Raw genomic sequence first — 21336 nt, forward strand, 5'->3', positions numbered from 1 at the left:
CGCATTCAAAAAATTCAAAAAGTACTAGAAAGTGCATAAAATAAGCTTTCCAACGGTGTATCACATGTGCACGTTGCAGCAGATATTAGAGTAAATATTTTCGTTACGGAATTTCCCTGCGGAGCTCCGTGTTGTATCAACGGAGTAGCGGTGCGAGAGAGAGAGAGAAAACGGCAGAGGACGAGTTGAAATCGCGCATAAAATTATGGAAATGTCTAAAAGAAAATCCACCAGACTGATAAAGGGTCCCAGAAGACTGATGTCTGAAGGCAGTGAACATGAGAGACATATAACCAGCTTATGTAAAATATTTGTACAAGCTAACGTTAGCCATATGAACGCTGCACAGCTATTGGCTAACTGTTAGCTCCATCTTGATTCATGCATAATTTGTGCAATAATTATTTATTATGCTGAAAATAAAATCGTGGTCTTCCAAAAATAATGTCCTACTTAAAGTGATTTTGGCAAAAAGGAAAAAAATAAAAATCACCAACACTTTTTTTTCTGCCAAAAGATGAATTGCGAAAACAACAACAAATCAGCCAAGTGAGGGATTGGTGACCTGTCCAGTGTGTCCCCTGCCTCTTACTCTTGACCACTGGAGATGGGTATCAGGACCCTCTCAACCTGAAGTATGATAGATAAAGTATGGATTGATCCAGAGTGAGAGGACAGCTGGTTCCTCTCCAGCTGTCTGCAGCTAGAGAGGAACTGCTTTAGAGCCTAGCACAAAAAATGAAAACGCCTGAAATAATTTAATAAAAAACAGGCATAAAAACTTGTAAATTGGAGGCCAGGCTTCACAGTTTTCTCTGCATTTATGTAATATAGTTGAAAGTTGAAATTGTTCATCTGAAATTGTTTGCCCCTGTCATCAGAAAGTTTTTGTTCAGTAATAAACCTGAAAAATTCAATTCCGATTTTTGATTTTTTTTGTCTTTAAACTGTTTATTCTCAATTTTTAATAGACAGAAATGTTAAATAACTATCAAATACTGAAAGCTGAGTATGTTCTGGAAAAAAGAGCAAAAATTCAGACTCATTGCACATTTTTTGAGAATTTTACAGCCATAAAATCAGAAAAATACCAGGCGGCCCAGTTACAATTATGGTCTTAAGAGGGTTAAACACTGGTCAATTAAACATGGTAGATAAAAGGAAATCAGACAGCAGTTTTGTGGTTTCTTCAAATCCCCAAAGAGAAAGAGAAACTACACATTTCTAAGGATGTGGCCCTGTAGTTGTGTTTATGTCTCACTTGAATTAGGAAGCGCTGACTCCAGACTAGAACATCTGACATCTAGACAAAGAAAAATTAAATGTCCTATATAAGATTTTTTTTTAAATTGTTGCAAGTGTTGATCTAAGACAACAGTTGCACTCAATTTCCTGCTTAATAAAGGATCACAAATGTCCATGGCCACTCAATTGTGAGGCTCAATTAAAAATTTTTTTTTTTCTTTTTCTTTAAACAATTTCGTGTAGCTGCTTTGTAGGAAACAACTTTGGCAAATGATAAATAAGAAACTCAGTGCCCTTTTTGCTAACAAAATTAATTGGAGAAGACCATGTGAGAAATAAAAGTTAAAACAAAAAAGGTACACAAATGTTAGCTTTAATGTTTGACTTGGATTTCCTAATATGTTCAGCAACAAAATAGATTGCAGCAATTCAACAGTAAAAACAGATGACAAAAAAACAGACTAAGAAAGATTATAATTTCAATATAACCTAAGTATTTTGTTGAACTGATGTATTTGAGAAAAATTACATGTATTCAGACTTGCGTAGGACAGCTGAAAAACATAATGTTCCTAACAAAAACATGCTTGGTTAGTATGTCTTAAGTGTGCTATTTTTGTGAATGAATTACATTTAAAATATATTTAGGAAGCTTTATAAATATATGAGTGCATTAGTACTGTGATTACAGTATGCTCCAGTTACACTTTTGGTTTATTATAATTGCTAATGAAGTAACCTTTTAGTTATTTAATGTCTTTTATTATTCTGCTTTGCCATTTTCTACATTAATGCTTCATACACACATCAGTACTGCAAACACATCAGGTTACCAGAACACAGAAGAATCAATTACAATACACTTTACAGGTCAAACAAATTACATTGTTTATTCAATATATTCACATTTTTCAAGAGTACATTGCCAATATACTATCACAGAATTGTACAAACTGTCAATACTTTCAAAGTTTACAGATGACATGCTCATAAAAATTTGCACAATAAAACAATAGGTACACTTTAGAGGAAATGTGAGTATTGCTTCAATTTAATGTCACGGTATTCCAGTATTACTCCAGACATGTGTGTCATGACTAGTATGGACTTTTTGTCTAGTGTGTTTCATCTGTATAACTTCTGCACTCAGGACTGTCAGAGAACATTGCCATTTGATCCTCTCCTATCCTGCCAGTGTCATCTTGATTTTATTTTTTCCCTTGATATGTCTTGCTCTTTTCTGTTATCTGACTCTGTTCATCTTTTTATTGACTTTCTCCACCTTCATCTACCTTTGGAATGCCTTGATGAGCATCATTATCATCCTCTGCTTATTGTGTTTGTGTTTTAGAAACATCGACTGTCATTTCATTTCTCCTTTGGTGATTACATACCTGTCAAGTTTTGTGTTTGAGAATACGGGAAATGTCTCTGTCCTGGGGGAGGGTAAATTTGGAGAGGGGAAGGGAGACGAATGTAATAGGCGGGGAGGACAAGTGTAAAACCGGGGTGGGGAGCAACAACCATATATGTGGGGTAGGAACAACTGAGTAAGACTGGGGGATAGAAACAAATATAAGACAAGGGGGCAGGCAGGACACAGTAAGGAATATTTATGGGAAAATAGTAATACAGCAGGACCACAACGGGAAAGGGAGGTGTAAAACAATAGTATCCTGGCCAAAACGGGAGACTTGACAGGTATGCAGTCTGAATATCATCAAGATGGGAGTCATCTGGATTCAGTAAACTTTGTGGTATTTTACTGAATCCTTTACTGTAAGGATCCTGTGCAGAAAGGTTTTCTTTCAAATGACTGGTCTTCTTGCCAATCTGTTCATTTTCTTTTGTTTTTTCTTGCTTATTAAGTGCTGCACCTTTTGCTTGATTATAATTATATCTCATATTTTCGTTTGTCAACAGTTTGTTGTTTTCTGCCTTATCAGCAGCGCCTGCTTCCTCTGATGTTGTGATCAGTTTGTTGCTGTTTTCCGTCTCATGTTTCCTCCTCACCTCATCTGTTCTGTCCACTGGTAATACCTGCTTTTCCCAGGGGTTTTTCTGTCTCTGTAATGTTGCAGGTCCAGCATTGTCTACATGATGATTATAATTAATGTCTGCCTGCATATTTCCAAAATTCATTGGTTCTGTTTCTCCAGCAACTAGACTCTGAATTTGATCTTCTCCAGTGAGTTGATTTCTGTTTTCCTCCTGCTTCTCTACATCCTCCATTGTTATGTCTTGAGGATATTTTATCTCATCCTGACTCAACCTTTCAGTCTGTCTCCCTCTGCCTGTTTGTTCTTCAGGTAATTTCTGTTCATCTGGATTGATCTCCTCTGACTCATTTATTTCTCTCTTTTCAGGATTCTTGACCTCAGGCTCAGCTTCAGTGGACATGTGATCAATTTCTCCCTCCTTATCATCCGTGAGGGAAATATTCTCATCAAGTGTTTCTGTTTTATCACCTGGCAGCAGATTCTCCTCCTTTTGACTTTGGTCCTGAGTCGTGTTTGGTTTGGAATTGCTGACTGAGCACGGGTCACAATCTGCAACTATAACACAAAACATTTTAAGTTGAGACATTCTGTGAATTAATCCAATACACTTTTTAAAAAGTGGAAAAGATTTTATTCAAAATTATACGTCGATTCTCACCTTACCTCTCTCAATTTTCTTTCTGTAAAATATAAGATAGGCATCTTTGTACCTAGAAGAAGAAATAAATGAAATAAAACTATTTTATTCGACCAATTAATTAAACAAAAAAAAATAAATACATTGCAACTCCTGCACCCCCAACTCTAATAAATAAAATGTTTGAAAATGTCAACATAAAGAATATAACTCAATGTTTGTAGTACAGTGTAGTGGTGTTGCGTTCAGAAAATGACTGGATAAGTTTAATTTGGGAGATGTGAAAAGATGAAAGCTTTTCCCTGTTAGAAAACAAGTTAGACAGATAAAAGTTTGGCTGAGAAAATTATGACAAATCCAGGACTTTCAAAATAATGTTGTTTGACAGATGAGTCAACAACTGAATTACCTGGACACCAGTAATGAGGACACAGTGGGCTTATTCTAAATACAGCGTTATAGCAAAGAACCTCATATCAGCTCAAAAACATGGAGGTGGCAGTGTGATGGTTTGGGGATGTTTGGATGTAAAACCTGAGTTGAAAAGAAAATTTATTGTGTATTAGACAATGTAGGTATTTAAAATTATCTGAAAAACAATGCAGTCAGCCCTTCACCCGGCCCTCTGTCCTTTTCCACCCCTGCCTCAGTATATAAACTCTCTGGTTTTCACTGTTCACTGCTGGTTTCTTCTGTTGTTTTCTTGTTCTAATCCAGGTCCAGTTCTCCTTATGCAATGCCTGTTGGTTTTTGTCATTTTTATAATAAAATCCTTCAATTCACCTTGCTGCTCCAGAATGATTAGTTAACTTATAATGATGGTGCTGTTTTTAAAATCTTTCAGGAGAAAGTTTGTCTATCCTTGGTCAACAGCAGTGAAGTACAGTGATCTATAAATCTAGTCCTTCCCAATGTCTTATTGCATCTGTAAACAAGAAATGAAGCACATCTGAAATGTGTCAAATAAATAATTTAAATAACTGAGTATTTGAGATTTTTCAGAAATATATGTGAACTTTCTGATGTTTTGTTGGTGAAAGAAGCCTGAGTTAAATTATTATGATCGAGTTGAAGTCCAATTTGATCTAAGATGACCCTTTAATTCACTTCGGGTAAAGGGACAGCAGTGCCAAGTAAATGAAAATGTGAACATTTTTGATTTGATCTTTTATCCAGTATAATAAAAACAACAGTCGTCTCTCTTTACAACTTACTGTGTAACGTTCACATTGTCAGGAAAAGGATTTACCCCAAGCTGATAGAAGGAAAAAGCAAAGAAATATATATAACTGTTGTTCTTCTTTTGATGCATTTTTTACAACTTGAATACTTAACAAAATCTTTTGATGGTGAAAAAAAGCTTTAATTAGTTTTACCTGGGTGACTGATGTGTCATCAAAGACAAACCATGTGCCTCCTTCATCCTTGGACTTGATCACTGCCTGATAATGTCCTCCTCTCAGATCACCAATATGCTTCACAACTGCATAGAGCTCATACGTCTGATTCTGAGAAACATGCAAGAATATTAGTCAAAATAAAAAAACAGAACAACTATTCCTCATTATGACTAGTTTTAACCCTTGTGTTTACAAATGGGGTCCAACCGACCCCACACCCATATCACTTATATCTTTTGCCTCAGTCCTCGCACGCACAGGGATTAAATAAAATATTCAGGATATTTTACCTCTGGTATCTCTATGGTGTGAGGAACCTCAGCAGTACAGTTGATTTTGATGTAAGACATGAACCGATAGCTGAAGTCAAACCTCTTCAGCATCAGAAGCAAAACATCTGGATGATCAGTTATTACATATTTCTGAAGGATAAAACAGATGTTCATAGTTATTAAAATATTGCTAAAATATTGCTGTGTTTCAATTATTTCACCATGTAGTGAGTAATCAGAACATTTCTGATATTTACTCACTCTGGTAGCATCAACTTTATCATCACAGATTTCACAGTACATCTGGTTATCTCCATTGAATGTTGTTGGTGTGAAAAACATCTTGATGCCGTTCTCCTAAGAAAATGAAACTGAATTTATGTCTAGTACATAATCTCAATAAGAAGCACTGAACAGTTAAAAAAACAACTTTTAACTGATTTTACCAAATTACACATTGGCAAGCAAAAAAATAGCCTCAATGTAATATGTACTTGTAGTCTAGAGTTTTACCCTCATAACATAAAGTATGTATATATGTACATGTGAATCAAAAGGCTTTTAGAGATGATCACACCTCCAGCCAAGACTTCTAGTGTCTTTGTTTTGACTTAGTACTTGGCACAGAAGTTTGTCATGGAGAACTAATGAACAAATAGCTTCATGAAGAGAAAATAAGATACCCAACAACACAGATACTGAGGGACACCTCAAAATCATGCTTTTTTTTTTTTAGCTCTTTTTGTTTCAGTTTAATTTCTTAAACACACAAACTCAGCAACTTTTTGCTGAGTTTGTTCAGTTTTTCAGGCAATAAGGAAGTTTAAAAGTTATACCCCGGTCTACAATAAGTGTTAATACACAGCACTCAGCCACGCCCCTAACTCCTCCCTAACCACAGCGGACTGACTACTGACCAGCTCTCCATCTCACGGGTCAGAAAAGTCTCTAATTCCTGGGTATTACCGCAAATAAGAATGTAGAGAACTTTTGTTTAAGCTGGGAGAGAGAAAGACTCGTCTAAGTTCTAACTACCTTCATCCAGACGTTATGACCTGCTTCAGTCTATGATTCAGACATCGGAGTAGCCCCGCCGGTGTCCGAGCTCATAAACCACATCTGTTCACGGTAGCTCTTTCTCTATTTATTAACGTGCACTTGTTACAACTTAGATGATTTTAGAGACTAGGTATAAGTCCCAGGGTCATTATTTATCTGAACTAAAGAACGTACGAAGCCACCCTAATTTACTAAGACCATGAACATTGATTTCACATTAATCAGAAGAATTAAATTTAGTTGACTCAATTAATTTAACTGTCCACAACATCAAATTAGACTTTAGTATTTTTATTAGCAAGCTTTAGCAAAGGAAAAAGATATACAGCATCTCAATAAAGGATTAAGAAATTAATATTTTTAAGAGTTTTTAGAATTTACTCTTACTTCTAACCCTACACTGTGTCCTAATCTAAATAGAAACTTTGGGGGAGGCAGTTTTCACCCGAACCCAGATGCAGAGACGATCTTTGGCAGCAGTTAACTTTAACGTCCATGGATGGAGTCCTGTCTTTGTCTTGGCAGAATCCTTTTAGAATAGATCCAAAGTTGAACTGGTGAGAACCCTCAGCGAACTCAGTCCTTTATCCATGCGATCTTTGTCTATTATAGCGTCCACTATAGCATCGTTGAAATCCTTTGGGTTGAATGTGGGGCCGCAGTCGAATAAGAATCCCGGGTTGTGGGTAAACGGATCTTGTTCCTTACATGTGCAGCGAGCGGTCTTAGTTGTCCCGGGGTATCATCACGTGGCCCTCCGTTGGATCTGCATCTCCGTGTGTGCTCGACTCGAAAGCTGCGGAACAAAGAACCCTGATCCTCCTGTCTGGTGTCTTTTTATTCTTATCAGCAGCCACACACTTTCTTTCCTCACGTGCATTTTTCCTTGACGTCAACTGCCTTTTGGTTGGCCTCAACCTTCAGACGAACTTCCTTGTTCCCTTGGAGCTGAACTCTCTGAGGTTCTCTGTCTGCCTTCTGCACCTGTTTCCTTCATGCATCTCAAAAATCTCACTTCCTGTTTCTTCCGTACTGACTGCTTGGACAGATGATCTCATATCCATCACCATCTTGGAGACATGATGTCTGTTCTTATAAGGCCTTGGTCACCTCTGCTCTCCTTTCGGTTCCTCTTTTCCCCTGACCCTTCACCTACCATCTACCTCCAACACAACATCAGTGACCTTTAGTTACAGTTACACACTTTTACCATTTCAAAATCAATGTCAAAATCACATTTATAACATTTGGTTTATCTAATTTAGCATTCATTTCTAAATTTTATAATAACCATAACTTATTGGTTACTCTTATTATAATCATGATGTGAGTTATTACAGACATTTCTGAAAAGAAACCAAAATTAATCCATTATTCCAATTATTTGATACCATGTTACAGTTACTTGTTTCACCTGTAAGTACTTCCATAAGTTTAAGAGTAAGTGTAAATATTCTTATAATCAAACCAACATCAACCACTGATTAAACCAATATTAATTATTGGTTTAATCATAAGTTATCATTATTAATTTAAGTATTTTACTCTGGGTTTTATCCAATTACTCATAATGTTTAGATTTTATTCTTTAAACCTTTAATGCCTTGAAATGAGCACTCTGAACTATTTTTAAACACATGCAGGCTGGAAACTTCCTCTTTCTTCAGGAAACCTGCTCTTCTTGTTCCATGACTCTCTTTCTGTCTGATTATGATTTTTTATGATTAAATAGAAAAAATAGAATTAAAGCAAAGCTTGCAGGACACAACAACAATGCACACAACCAGATTAATTTTATTACCGTCTGACTCTACTGTTGGGTCTTGATGTCACCTGTGTGATTAGTTTTAAAGATAACTTTATTCATTGTTATTATTAAACTAAAATCTCCAGCATGGGGAAGTGGGATGAGCTCGACTTTTCTCGACATAAACCTTGTTAAAAGGAAACATTGTAGCATGTCACTGCAGATGTACTTTTTTTGCAGTTAAATCCTCTTGCTAACCATCAGTGGTCAGTTCCTCTGTATAACCAAAAGGGGTTTTTAAGTCATTTTCCAGAGTTTAAATTGGAAAAAACAACACCTTTTCTCTGATTTTTTCCATCCATCCATCTTCTCCCGCTTATCCGGGGTCCGGTTGCGGGGGTGGTAGACTTAAGATGTGAGGCCCACAGTTCCCTCTCCCCAGCCACTTGTTCCAGCTCCTCCTGGGGAATCCCAAGGCATTTCCAGGCCAGCCGAGAAACATAGTCCCTCCAGCGTGTCCTGGGTCTTCCCGAGGCCTCCTCCCGGTGGGACGTGCCCGGAACACCTCACCAGGGAGTTGTCCAGGAGGCATCCTTACCAGATGCCCGAGCCACCTTAACTGGCTCCTCTCGTTCTGAAGGAGCAGCTCTCTGAGTCCCTCCCGGATGACTGAGCTTCTCACCCTGTCTCTAAGGGAGCGCCCAGCTGCCCTGCAGAGGAAACCCATTTCGACTGCTTGTATCCATGATCTCGTTCTTTCGGTCATGACCCAAAGCTCCTGACCATAGATGAGGACAGGAACATACATCAACTGGTAAATTGAGAGCTTCGCTTTTTGACTCAGCTCTCTCTTCATCACGACGGACCAGTACAGCGCCCGATTCACTACAGACGCTGCACCAATCTGCCTGTCGATGTCCTGCTCCATTTTTCCCTCATTCATGAGCAAGATCCCAAGATACTTAAACTCCTCCACTTGAGGCAGGACGACCCCCCTGACCCGGAGAAGGCACTCTACCCTTTTCCGGCTCAAGACCATGGTTTCGGATTTGGAGGCACTGATCCTCATCTTGGCTGCTTCACACTCGGCTACAAACCGCTCCAGCGAGAGCTGCAGATCACATTCTGATGAAGCCAACAGGACCACATCGTCCACAAAAAGCAGATATGCAATCCTAAGGCCACCAAAACAGATCTCCTCAACACCTTGGCTGCGCCTAGAAATTCTGTCCATGAAAGTAATGAACAGAATCGGTGACAAATCTGTGACAAAGGGCAGCCCTGGCGGAGTTCAACCGGCAATGCGGACCAGGACTCTGACACTGTTCAGAAAGGGACCCAACACCCTGTATCAAAGGGCCCTGTACCCCATACTCCCAGAGAACCCCTGACAGGGCTCCTCTTGGGAGCCCTGACAGTCGAACGCCTTCTCCAACTCCAGAAAGCACATGTAGACCAGTTGGGTGAGCTCCCACGTACCCTCAAGGGACCTGCTGAGGGTGTAGTATTGGTCCAGTGTTCCACAACCAGGACAAAAACCACACTGTTCTTCCTGAATCCTAGGTTTGACTATCTGAAACCCTCCTCACATAGTCGACCTTACAACATCCAGAGCCTTAAGAAACTCCGGGTGAATCTCATCCACCATGGGGCCCTGCCACCGAGGAGCTTTTTAACTACCTCAGCAACGCCGGATGGTGGACCGGAATAACCTCGAGCCATGTGAAAGTCTTTCTCCATACCCTCTCTAAACTCCTCCTACACCCGAGTTTTTCCCTCAGCAACCACCTGGACCGTATGCCTTTTGGACTGTGGGTACCCGTCAGCTGCTTCCGGTGTCTGGCAGGTCAAAAAGGCCCGATAGGACTACTTCTTCAGCCGTATAGCATCCCTCACTGAAGGTGTCCACCAATGGGTTCAAAGGTTGCCACTGTGACAGGCACTGACAACCTTGCGGCCACAGCTCCAATAAGCCACCTCAACAATGGAGGTGCGGAACATGATCCACTCAGTGGCCCCCACCTCCCCTGAAACGTGTTCATAGTTCTCCCTGAGATGGGAGCTAAAGCTCCATTTCACAGGAGACTCTGCTAGACATTCCCAGCAGACCCTCACAACACGTTTGGGCCTACCAGGTCTGACCTGCATCTTCCCCCATCACCAAAGCCAACTCACCAACAGTTCTGCTCTTCTCTTCGCCCGATTGTCCAAGACGTGTGGTCGCAGATCCGATGAAATGACTACAAAGTCGATCATCGAACTGCAGCCTAGGGTGTCCAGGTACCAAGTGCACATCTGGACACCCTTATGCCTGAACACTGTGTTTATTATGGAGAAGCCACGAAAAGCACAGAAGATCAACTACAGAACACCACTCAAGTTCAGATCAGGGTGGCCGTTCCTCCTAATCACACCCTTCCAGGTCTCACTGTCATTGCCCATGTGAGCAATGAAGTCCCCCAGCAGAACAAGGCAGTCCCCAGGAGGAGCATACTCCATTATAGGGCTGTTATATACGAATATTTTAGTAATCGAGTAATCTATCAATTATTCTTACGATTAATCGAGTAATTGGATAAAAATATGTATGAAATAAAATATTGTTAAACCTGGCACTAGTGTTTCTATCGGATATCAATATCAGTCCAATTTTTCATTTTTGAGCATCCCTAACAGTTACTTTTTTGTAGTTTAGAAAACTAACCTGTATCAATAAAAGATCACTTTCTAAGTTACCTTGAAGAAAAGTTATACAAAAATCTGAAATTATATTCAATTTAATAAAGAGCCAGGTTCACAAATACACTTAAAATGTCTATACTCCAGCTTTTAGTTTATTTATTCAGCTTCAGTGAGTTTAATAGAATTCTCACCTTGCCCCATACCTGTCAAGCTTTGGGTTTGAGAATACAGGAAATGTTGCCTGGAGACAGAGGGTATGAGGGGTTGGGGGCAGGCGAGAGAACGAACGTAAGATTGGGTGGAGGGGAGGAAATAGACCAGCGGACTGACGAACCGTTAGACCGGGGGACGAACACGGGGGGAAGCAATACGGGATATTTATGACACCTTCGTTGGTCACACAAAATCATCTACCAGCCATATACCACCACGATGCGCTCTGCCACCTGTTTGTTCAGACCAGGATGATATGAAATTTATTGTGTGGTTTGTCCGTAAAGCTACACTTACATTGTAACCATCAACTACTCAGCCACCCGTCGTGTTGAGTCTATCTGCTTACCTGTATAAATACTCCTCAGCACTCTTCCCGCTGTTCGCTATGAATCAGCAGCTCCCGGAGGAGAAAGGCTGCCGTACTCCAGGTATCGAGCCAGTCATTTTAAGGATGCTTATTGGTCCCCCAAATGCGATGAAAATCCAGGCATTATTGTTAGGTAAATTGTATTATCAACTATTTGTTATACAGTTTTATATGTTCTTAGTTTATGTACTCTTATTTGTTTAGTCATATCTTTTAAGAAATGTTTCTGTATTGTTATTCTGATTTCCTTCCTCAGAGGGCCTCTCTGAAGAAGAGCAGTGACAGCAGCTCTTCACAGAACGCCCTGCTTTTGACCTCTTAGATAGCTATAAAACCATCGCTGTGAAGATTCACAACTTGTCCTGTTTGATCCTGGGTCAGGAACTAGATAAGCTAGTGTGAGATAGATTGTGTTGTTAGTTAGCGATAATCTTGGCGCTGTGACTGTGTGATGAAGTGTCTTTCCCCCTCCCTTTAGAGTTACAGCGCTCTCTGTGATTAGAGATCCTAAAAGACAATAAAAAGAGAGGGGCAGGCAAATGTGCTTCAGAGCAGTAGGAGATTTGTAACTGAAAGCACATCTCTGTCTGTTCTCCTCGCGAGTATTCAGAATCTAACTTTCTCTTGTCTTTCCTGTGTTAGTTGCTGTGTTTAATAGGTGTCAACTCTGACAATTATCATGGATCAATAAAATCCTCAAACTTGAAAATTGGATGTTATGCCACTAACACTTAGCTTTTATTAACAACTAAGAGGCAGAAGTGAGAGCTCCGTGCACCGCAAATAATGTTCCTGGCGGAACATGGTGTGTTAAATAATAAAACATAAATTAACGAAGCTTCGAGGCAGGTAAATTTTCCTCAAGGAATTTTAATAATCGAGGTACTCGAATCACTCGAAGAATCGTTTCAGCCCTACTCCAGTACCCCCTTCAAGGACTCCAAAAAGGGTGGGTAATCTGAACTGCTTTTTGGTGCTTAAAATTTGATGTTCATATCTCTCAGGCCGCTCTCAGTTTGTTCAGTTAAAATCATTTACCTCTCGCCCAGTTCGCGTCTCCTCAGGTGTTCCCCAGGGCTCTGTCCTGGCACCCTTGTTGTTTATCATTTACCTCCTCCCCCTTGGTAATATTTTTTGCAAACATAACATCCAGTTACACTGCTACGCGGATGACACCCAACTCTATGTTTCAACCAAACCTAGTTCCATGCTTCCATTTTCCTCCCTCACTGATTGTCTTCTTGAAATAAAGCAATGGTTTACTCTTAACTTCCTCAAATTAAATTCCAGTAAAACTGAACTTCTCTTACTTGGTACTAATTCAATACTAAGTAAATTTGATCATCTCTCCTTTTCAGTTGATAACTCCTCCATTTTTCACTCCCCTCAGGTTAAGAGTCTGGGTGTCATCCTCGATAGCACCCTCTCTTTTGCCTCCCATGTCAATATCACTCGGTCAGCTTATTTTCATGCCGTCTCCGTCCTTCTCTCACTCTGCACTCCACTGCTGTTCTAGTCCACAGTTTGGTCACATCTTGTTTAGACTATTGTAATTCTCTACGTTTTGGTTTGCCACAGAAAACTCTGCATAAATTACAATTGGTTCAAAATTCAGCTGCTCGTATCATTACACAGACCCCCTTAATTCATCACATCACACCTATTTTACAACAGCTCCATTGGCTTCCAATCACATATCACATCAACTATAAAATACTTCTTCTAACTTTTAAAGTAGTTTACAACCTCACACCTTCATATCTCTCGAATCTCGTTCACATTGCCACACCCACCCGTTCCCTCAGATCCTCTTCTTCTATCCATCTCACCGTTCCCCCTGCTCGAATTGTCACTATGGGGAGCAGAGCATTCAGCCGCTCTGCTCCCAAACTCTGGAACTCACTCCCACCTGATCTCCATAACAACGAGTCTTTGCAATATTTTAAGTCCAAACTCAAAACCCATTTGTTTGAACTAGCATACAGCCTTTAATTATCTTTGTACTGTCTTATAAATTTTGTTTGTGTTTTTTGTTTTTTATTACCGATATGTATTTTATAATCTGCTTGCTTTTATGTCAAGGTGACCTTGGGTGTCCAGAAAGGCGCCTACAAATAAAATGTATTAACCAATTATCATCTGCGACAGACTGGCGACCTGTCCAGGATGTACCCCGCCTCTCGCCCGGAACGTTAGCTGGAGATAGGCACCAGCACCCCTCCCGACCCCACTGAGGGACAAGGGTGTTCAGAAAATGGATGGATGGATGGAACCAATTATCATTATTATTAAACACAAACTGCAGTCAGAACCCGTCCCCACACTCACAGGTGGAGGGAGGTTACCTTCTCGTTCAGTGGGGTAATCCCCAATGTACAGGCGACAGCATGGGGGCACCAAGTATGCCCACTCCTGCCCGGCGCCTCTCACCATGGGCCACTCAAGAGTGGAAGAATGACCAACCCCTCTCAAGAAGACTGGTTCCAGAACCAGAGCCATGTGTTGAGGTGAGATTGACTATTTCTACCCGGAACATCTCAACCTCACACACAAGATCAGGGATCAGGCTCCTTCCCCACCAGAGAGGTGCCATTCCACATCCCAAGAGCCTGTTTCTGCAACCGAGGATCAGATAGCCAAGGTGAGCCCCGTTGTGGTTCATTGGTTAAAGCCTGGCCACGAGGTTCTCGCCAACGTGCCCCACCTCCATGCGGGGCTCCAGAGTGGGGCACCAGTGACTCGTGTCTGGGTGAGGGAACACTGAATCCAGCAGTCTCATTCATCATAAGGGGTCTTTGAACTTGGTTAATGTCAGATTGTCATAACAAATACATTTTGTCTAGGCTAATAAATTGTCATAACAAAGACATGTTTGTCTAGATCAGGGGTGTCCAAAGTTGGTCCTAGTGGTCCGGCATCCTGCATGTTTTAGTCCTCTCCCTGCTGGTAGTAACAACCTTTCCAGCTTGTCAATGTTCCTCTTAGGGCTTCTAACAAGCCATCATTTGATCCAGGTGTGTTAAACCAGGAAAAGAACTAAAACATGCAGGATGCCGGCCCTCGAGGACCGACTTTGGACACCCCTATTTAGATTAATGTCAAGCTGTCATAACAAAGACACTTTTCATAATATAAACTTTGCATTAAAGTGTCATTTGCTGAATGACACTTTATGACAACAGTCATAAATATTCCTGAAGTCTTATTCATGCTCATGACAGGTGTTGTGTCATGTTTATGACGGTGTCATGTCAGTCTTATGCAAACCCCGTCAAATAAAGTGCTACCATCAAGGGTCCTCCATTTTTGTGCCGTCTATTGTGAATAAATATTATCTGACTGTTTCCTTGAACATTGACTCATAAACAATAAAATATTAACTTGTCAGATCCTTACCACACTGAAGTTTCCACCACAGGAATCTTGCAGTTCAAGAGGAAGATGCCAGAATGGTCCTTCACTGTCAGTCACGTTCTCACATTTTAAACAGCTGGTCCTGTGACTCAGCCGTCCATGAAAGATCTTAAACACACACAAACAGATGTATGCATTTATGAGCATGCATATATATTTACATGTATTCCTTATGTCCAATAATTCCAACTGGTAAAGGAACCTTTTTTGCATTTCCACTGGTGTTCATTAAGATCCTCTCAAAATATTCTGCAGCATCTTGCTGTTCATGCACTGGGAGAAGCCAAGACATTCAAAATGTATTTGAGTGAGTCTAATAAAATAAGCCACAAATTAATAAACAATGTCCTATTTGTTCAATCACCATGATAAATTGAAAACAGGACAATTACAACTACAGTTAAGATCCGGATTATTTTAAAATGAAATGTAAAAGGGAGTCCTCATTATTAATCTCATACTATACCATTGTTGACTTTTAGTGCTTTCAATATATATTTGCTCTCAATACATGTCTTTGCTGCCCGTTTCTGTAATTCTTCAAATAATCCTTTAAGATGATGATCAATTTTGTCCTCACTAGAAGTGGCAAATCTAAAACAAAATACAAATTAAAGTCAGATACACAAGAGTATTTCAAAAGTTCCTCATGACATAAATATACAAACCTGATCACAGCTTCTCTGAATTCTTCGGTCATGAACAGAACCTGCAGCACACTGTTCAGGTAGCATGTTGCTCCATAGTTGATCAAACCGTGGTACTTAGTTTCTGGAGGATTTAGATTGAACATGTAAATGAAATGGCAGGACTGACTGTCAGAAATTACTCAAAGGTGTTCTGTTAAAAAACAGCAAGTCTATAACAAGCAATTATTTTTTAATGAAATATGGTTTTGATATCACTATTACTGTACTTTGACGAGGTCCTGAATGAAGTCAATTCTGTTGTTCATATTATAGAAATGAAAAAGATTGACTGCGTCCTTTTAAGAAATAAACTTATCACAATGAAGAGCTGTTCAACTGTCTTTACTTGAATAAGAGCTGAAGTCCAGCTTTACAAAATAGAAGTTTTGAGAAGGTGGTTAAAGTGAAGTACAGTTTAATTTTTATGTTTTTGCAATTCTGAAAACAAAACAAAAAATAAAAAACAGTTTGCTTATGTATTCACTCTTAAGGCTGCATAGTGACGCAGTTGGTAGAGCTGTTAATTGGCCTCTCCAAATTGCCCCTAAGTGTGAGTGTGTGTGTGCATGGTTGTGTGTCTCTGTGTTGCCCTGCAACAGACTGGTGACCTGTCCAGGGTGTACCCTGCCTCTCACCTGGAACATTAGCTGGAGATAGGCACCAGCAACCCTCCCAACCCCACTAAGGGACAAGGGTGTAAAGAAAATGGATGGATGGATTCACTCTTAAACCCAGAAATAAAATCCAGTGCCAACATCTGCATTAGGAGGTCACATAGCTTATAAATAGATTCATATCAATTTAATCTCAGTATAAATCCAGAGGATAGGTGAGGACCTCAGAGCCTGGGGCTCCATTGACTCAGGGGTTCAGGATTCATCTTCTAGCAATGGTGGCATTGGCAGTATGATTTTGTCCTGCAATCAGAGGGTCGCCAGTTTGAGCCCCCATTCATTTCTGACGTTGTGTCCTTGGGCAAAACATTTACCCACCTTGCCTGCTAGTGGTGATCAGAGGATTCAGAGGAATGTGTGGTAGCCTTGTCTCTGTGGCTATTATCTAGTAGACTGCCACGTGAATGGTAATGACTGATTTTATGTAAAGTGTCTTTGAGAATCATGAGAAGCACTTTAAAAGTCTGTTATTTCTATCTTGTTTGCATATAATAGAGCACTTTATGGAGTCCGAGAACTCCAAGTTGCATCGCACTACATTTAGTCATCCACATATATAAAACCTATTAAAGGCTAAAAAATCTTGAAGTGGGGTTGAGGTTCACCTTTCAAAATGGAGTTATGTGTTAACTTAATTTCGGGACCAGGGTCACGCCGCAAACCACACCTCTAATTTTCCAAGTAGCCTATTTATACCCTGTTCGCCTATTCATCCATGTCTGTTATGTTTCATCAATGTTACATTTGTCATTTCAGACTTGTAAAGATTGCTTCGGCAGATTCTACTCACCATGGAAAACACCTTGACAATTCAGCTCAACCCCTTAGACTCGGATTATCCCTTTGACTCTCCAATTTCTGCCAAAAATTCTCCTCCTTCTGTTACAAGACAAGCATCAAGCTCCAAACGCCTGCGCTCCATGATCTTCGATCCTCAACTAAGTCTCCCTCTTGGTCACTAGTAGTTCTTCATCTGTCCAAGGTTCATCCCTCACCTCCAACACCATCCCAATCCTGTGGCTGTGAACTACTTCGAGGCATCATACAACAAGCTCGTTCTCCTGGACCACAACGCAATCCCTGAGCCTCTCAGCCAAATAACTTAAACTTGCCTACATCTCAGCATTCCTCCTCAGACCTCTCAACACACCAACTTCTTAAATCATGGACTGTTACTCGCTTCCAATGCTCCTTAAGAGAGAAAAGAATTCCTTTCAGCCGCTCAGATAATAAATTAAAACTCTTTCAATTGCTTTCATCCTCAGGTCCTCAACAAACAACAGCATCTGAGCATCTGCCTGTGAGTCCATTTTTGGACTCACAGGCAGATGTGAGTCTGCCTGTGACTCACATCACAGGCAGACTCACATCCCAAAATCCAGAGACATCTGTCTTTCAGTTTTGAAAAGATTCAAAGATCTTTTCAAAACGATCTTTGAAAAGATCGTTTTGTTTCTTTTCAAAACGATCAAGGGCCCATGAATCCAGCCCAGGCAATTGCTCCAGGATTTCTTCCCACATTTCCATCTAATCTATCCTCCCCCCTTCTCTCCCAAACCCCTTACCTCTTCTCTCTTCCTCCTAGAATGTCAAATTTGTTTTCTAATGTCAATAACCCTTAAAATCTTGCCAAAGCAGCTCCTCCCATCCAGCCCTCCTCATTTGTTCAGTGTCCTTCTTCTGTTTCTTCATCATTAAGCCAGCAAATTTTAAATGGTAATTATGTAGATTTAGCCCTTCTTCGTCAGCCATCATTTATTAGGTTCAGTCAGACTAGGGAGTTACACACAAGTCAGGGATTTATGCAATTAAGCAATCCTTTAGGTCCTCGCTCCAAAGATCTCACACTCATTGAATTTACTTTAGCGTTTTCATTATTCAGGGATACAATTTGTTCAGTATTTCCAGGTCGCAAGCCCGAATTGGATGACTATCTCTATCATCCTCGACATGACTCTCCGATTCAGGAGCATACTTTTTTATCAATATCACTTTCTCTTCGCGAACCAAGCAGCAAGACGGTTACAACAATTCAATCAGGGCACTTATTAGGGTTCCCTCGATTCTGAATTACACTCCCGCAGAGACTACATATGGAGCTCCGCAGAAACTATAGATGGAGCTCCGTAGTCTCTGCAGAGTTCCATCTCATCCAGCGACAGCCTGTACGTCTGTCCTCTCTCTCTGCTCTCATCTGTCATCTCGCACTTCTTCCTTCTCCGATCATCTGTCCACTGCTGCCCCTTCTCCTCCCATCATCCCAAAATCCAGAGACATCTGTCTTTCAGTCAATGTCCCAACTCCCAAGAGTGTTGACAAAAGGGGCCACACTGTCCTGTACCAAGGAGGCAGAATGATATGCAATAATTTTAACAATCTTGGCTGCTCAAGTTCCAGCTGCAGGATGCTGCACAGCTGTTCCTTCTGCGGCAGTGACCATGCAAGGAATTCCTGCCCTCACAATCCCACCTCCACAGCAGATTGACCAGGACATTATCTCTCCACTCCAGTCAAGGTGAACGCTCCCATTCCCGCTCTTAGACATCATCCCAACAGAGAATTTGTTAATTTTCTTGTTAACAGTTTGATTCACGGTTTCCACCCAGGCATAGACATAATTCCAGATTATACATATCACTGTCACAATCTTCAGTCCGCTCTTTCAGATCCCCACACAGTCGACTGTCTTCAAGCTAAGGAAATTAAAGAACGGTTCATAATAGGTCCATTTTCTAAACTACTTATGCAAGAAAAGGTTAATCATGTTCCCAGTATAAATAGTATCATTCCATTTCCCGATTTCTCAATGGAATATGCAACCATCGACTATGCCATCGAACTTTGAACTCATCACCAGTGCGTTCAAAGTTCTCCCCATTTACCCAGATTTCTGGAGCTTTGTGACCCTTCCATCTTCTCCTCATCGCGGGGCTAAGTCCTTTAACCAAAGTTTTCTCAGAGCTAGGCGTCCCTCTTTCTGAAGAGAAAACTATTGGCCCATCCACTTCTTTAGAGTTCTTGGGCATCACCCTTGACTCCTCATACATCCTTACCACCTGAAAAAATGTATCAAATCACCTTACTACTGTAAAAGTTCCTGCTCACCAACAGATGATCCAAAAAGCAGCTGCTTACTCTTCTCGGCCATCTGAACTATGCCATTTGAATAATTCCTAAGGGCAAATTTTTCATTTCTCCTCTTCTGTCAAAAGCAGCCGGAGGAACTCCTCTCATCCTTGATCGCCCCTGCAAGATGGAAATGCATCTCTGGCATTATTTTCTTTCTTCCTGGAACAGCATTTCTTTCTTTTACAATGTCTTCCTAACTCATCCTGACGACATTCAACTTTACACAGATGCAGCTCCCTCTATCAGTTTCGGCAGCTATTACAGAGATAAGTGGTTGTCAGACAAGTGGCCCCAAGAGTTTAAGTCTCTTCAGAATGAATCGATCACATCATCATCCGCAATTTACAAACTTTACCCCATCATCATTGCAGCAATCATTTGGGGGATACGAATGGTCAAAAAAGTCTATTCTCATCAGACAATATGGCAGTTGTAGAAATTATCAATAAAGGCCGATGTCGCTCCCCAGAAATCATGCGCAGACTTACTTTGGTCTCTGCTTAACACCAGCTTTTGTTACAAGTGGCTCACATTCCATGATGTCAGAATAACATTGCTGATGCTCTTTCTCACTTTTCCTTTCAGTAATTCAGACATGTGGCTCCAGACTCAGAAGCCTATGAAAATCACATGTGAAAGTAGCATGTGATCACATGTGCCACATGAAAACCGCAAATGTGGTTCACACAACTTTTTGCATGTGAATGATGTGTGAATGGTGTGAATCACATGTGAAAGCACATATGTGTGATTTTGGAATGTTTCGTGGCAAAATCACATGTGTATTACATGTGATACATGTTTTCACATGTGGAAATATGTGATACACATGTGTATCCCATGTGATTCCCACGTGTATCACACATGCATTATGTTTCAATGTGTATCACATGTGATACACATTGATACATAAGATATGTGAAACCCATGTGGATCACATGGTATACACATTTGCAACACATGCATCAGGTGTGAAATAGTTGAAAATATATACAATTATAAAATAATGGGACCACATTTTTTTTACCATGAAAATGTCAAAATTCTTCATATTATTCAGTTTTCACAATATGGGATGAATATGAGGTCACATGTCAATCTCATAATAACTGCATTCTAAAGTAAACTTGTAGCTATGAATCAAGACTTCCAAGACAAGTATATATATCCACAAAATAATTTATTTACTTGTGTTTGAAACTGTTGAGAACCAGAAACAACTTTTAACATCTGAGCACCATACAGATTTGCTCCAAATCAGGTCCATTCTATAAACGTGTGGAAACTAGAGATGTGCCGATCAGGTTTTTTCCTGCCAATTCCAATCACCCCAGAGGGCCAATCACAGCCGATCACCGATACTGATCACATAATTATTATTTTTTTAATCAGAATCACTACCGGTTATATTATGTGGAAAAGGGAATCATGAATTCACCTTAATTTAGACAAAAACTTGTTTTTAATAACTTTTTCCAAGAAAAACAAAACGGGCATTGTGCAAATTGTACTGCTATCGGTAATACTAACTTTAACAGACTGAAAACATATGAAGGCTCTGAAGAGGCTAAATAATGCAAAAAATCAAAATAAAACCTCTCAACATTGCCAAAAAATTCAGGTATAAAACTTTACATTCAAAGGCAAATACAGGTTCCATTACAATAAATAATCCTGAGTTACTGAATGAAAACTTCCTGTTAGCATGGCGGCTAGCTGATTACTGCTAGTTCTGAGTGGCTGTTTCTGACTGAGCGGAGTAATTATGCAGAACATGTTACTCCGGGTGAGTGTTTGTAGCTGTG

The 21336-nt window shown here is 40.2% G+C and overlaps 1 protein-coding gene across 1 annotated transcript; it reads right to left on the reverse strand.

Annotated features, from left to right (window-relative positions):
* Positions 1–4765: 4765 nt before the first annotated feature.
* On the reverse strand, positions 4766–7693 carry LOC103132353 (ubiquitin carboxyl-terminal hydrolase 26-like). Its single transcript, XM_016667335.1, has 4 exons — positions 5816–7693; positions 5573–5704; positions 5259–5390; positions 4766–5137 (listed from the first exon to the last, which is right to left on the reverse strand). Exons 1-4 carry the CDS (start codon positions 5894–5896, stop codon positions 5093–5095), a joined length of 390 nt encoding a protein of 129 aa, XP_016522821.1. The 5' UTR covers positions 5897–7693; the 3' UTR covers positions 4766–5092.
* Between the last annotated feature and the right edge of the window lie 13643 nt (positions 7694–21336).

Source organism: Poecilia formosa, unplaced genomic scaffold (genome assembly GCF_000485575.1).
Source record: "Poecilia formosa unplaced genomic scaffold, Poecilia_formosa-5.1.2 Scaffold1011, whole genome shotgun sequence".
NCBI lineage: Eukaryota > Metazoa > Chordata > Actinopteri > Cyprinodontiformes > Poeciliidae > Poecilia > Poecilia formosa.

Coding starts and splice junctions, on each gene's coding strand:
- LOC103132353 (XM_016667335.1), bottom strand. CDS start 5,896: ATGTTTTTCACACCAACAACATTCAATGGAGATAACCAGATGTACTGT. Junction 5,705..5,815: donor ATAAAGTTGATGCTACCAGA/GTGAGTAAATAT, acceptor TTTATCCTTCAG/AAATATGTAATAACTGATCA. Junction 5,138..5,258: donor ATGACACATCAGTCACCCAG/GTAAAACTAATT, acceptor TCCTTCTATCAG/CTTGGGGTAAATCCTTTTCC.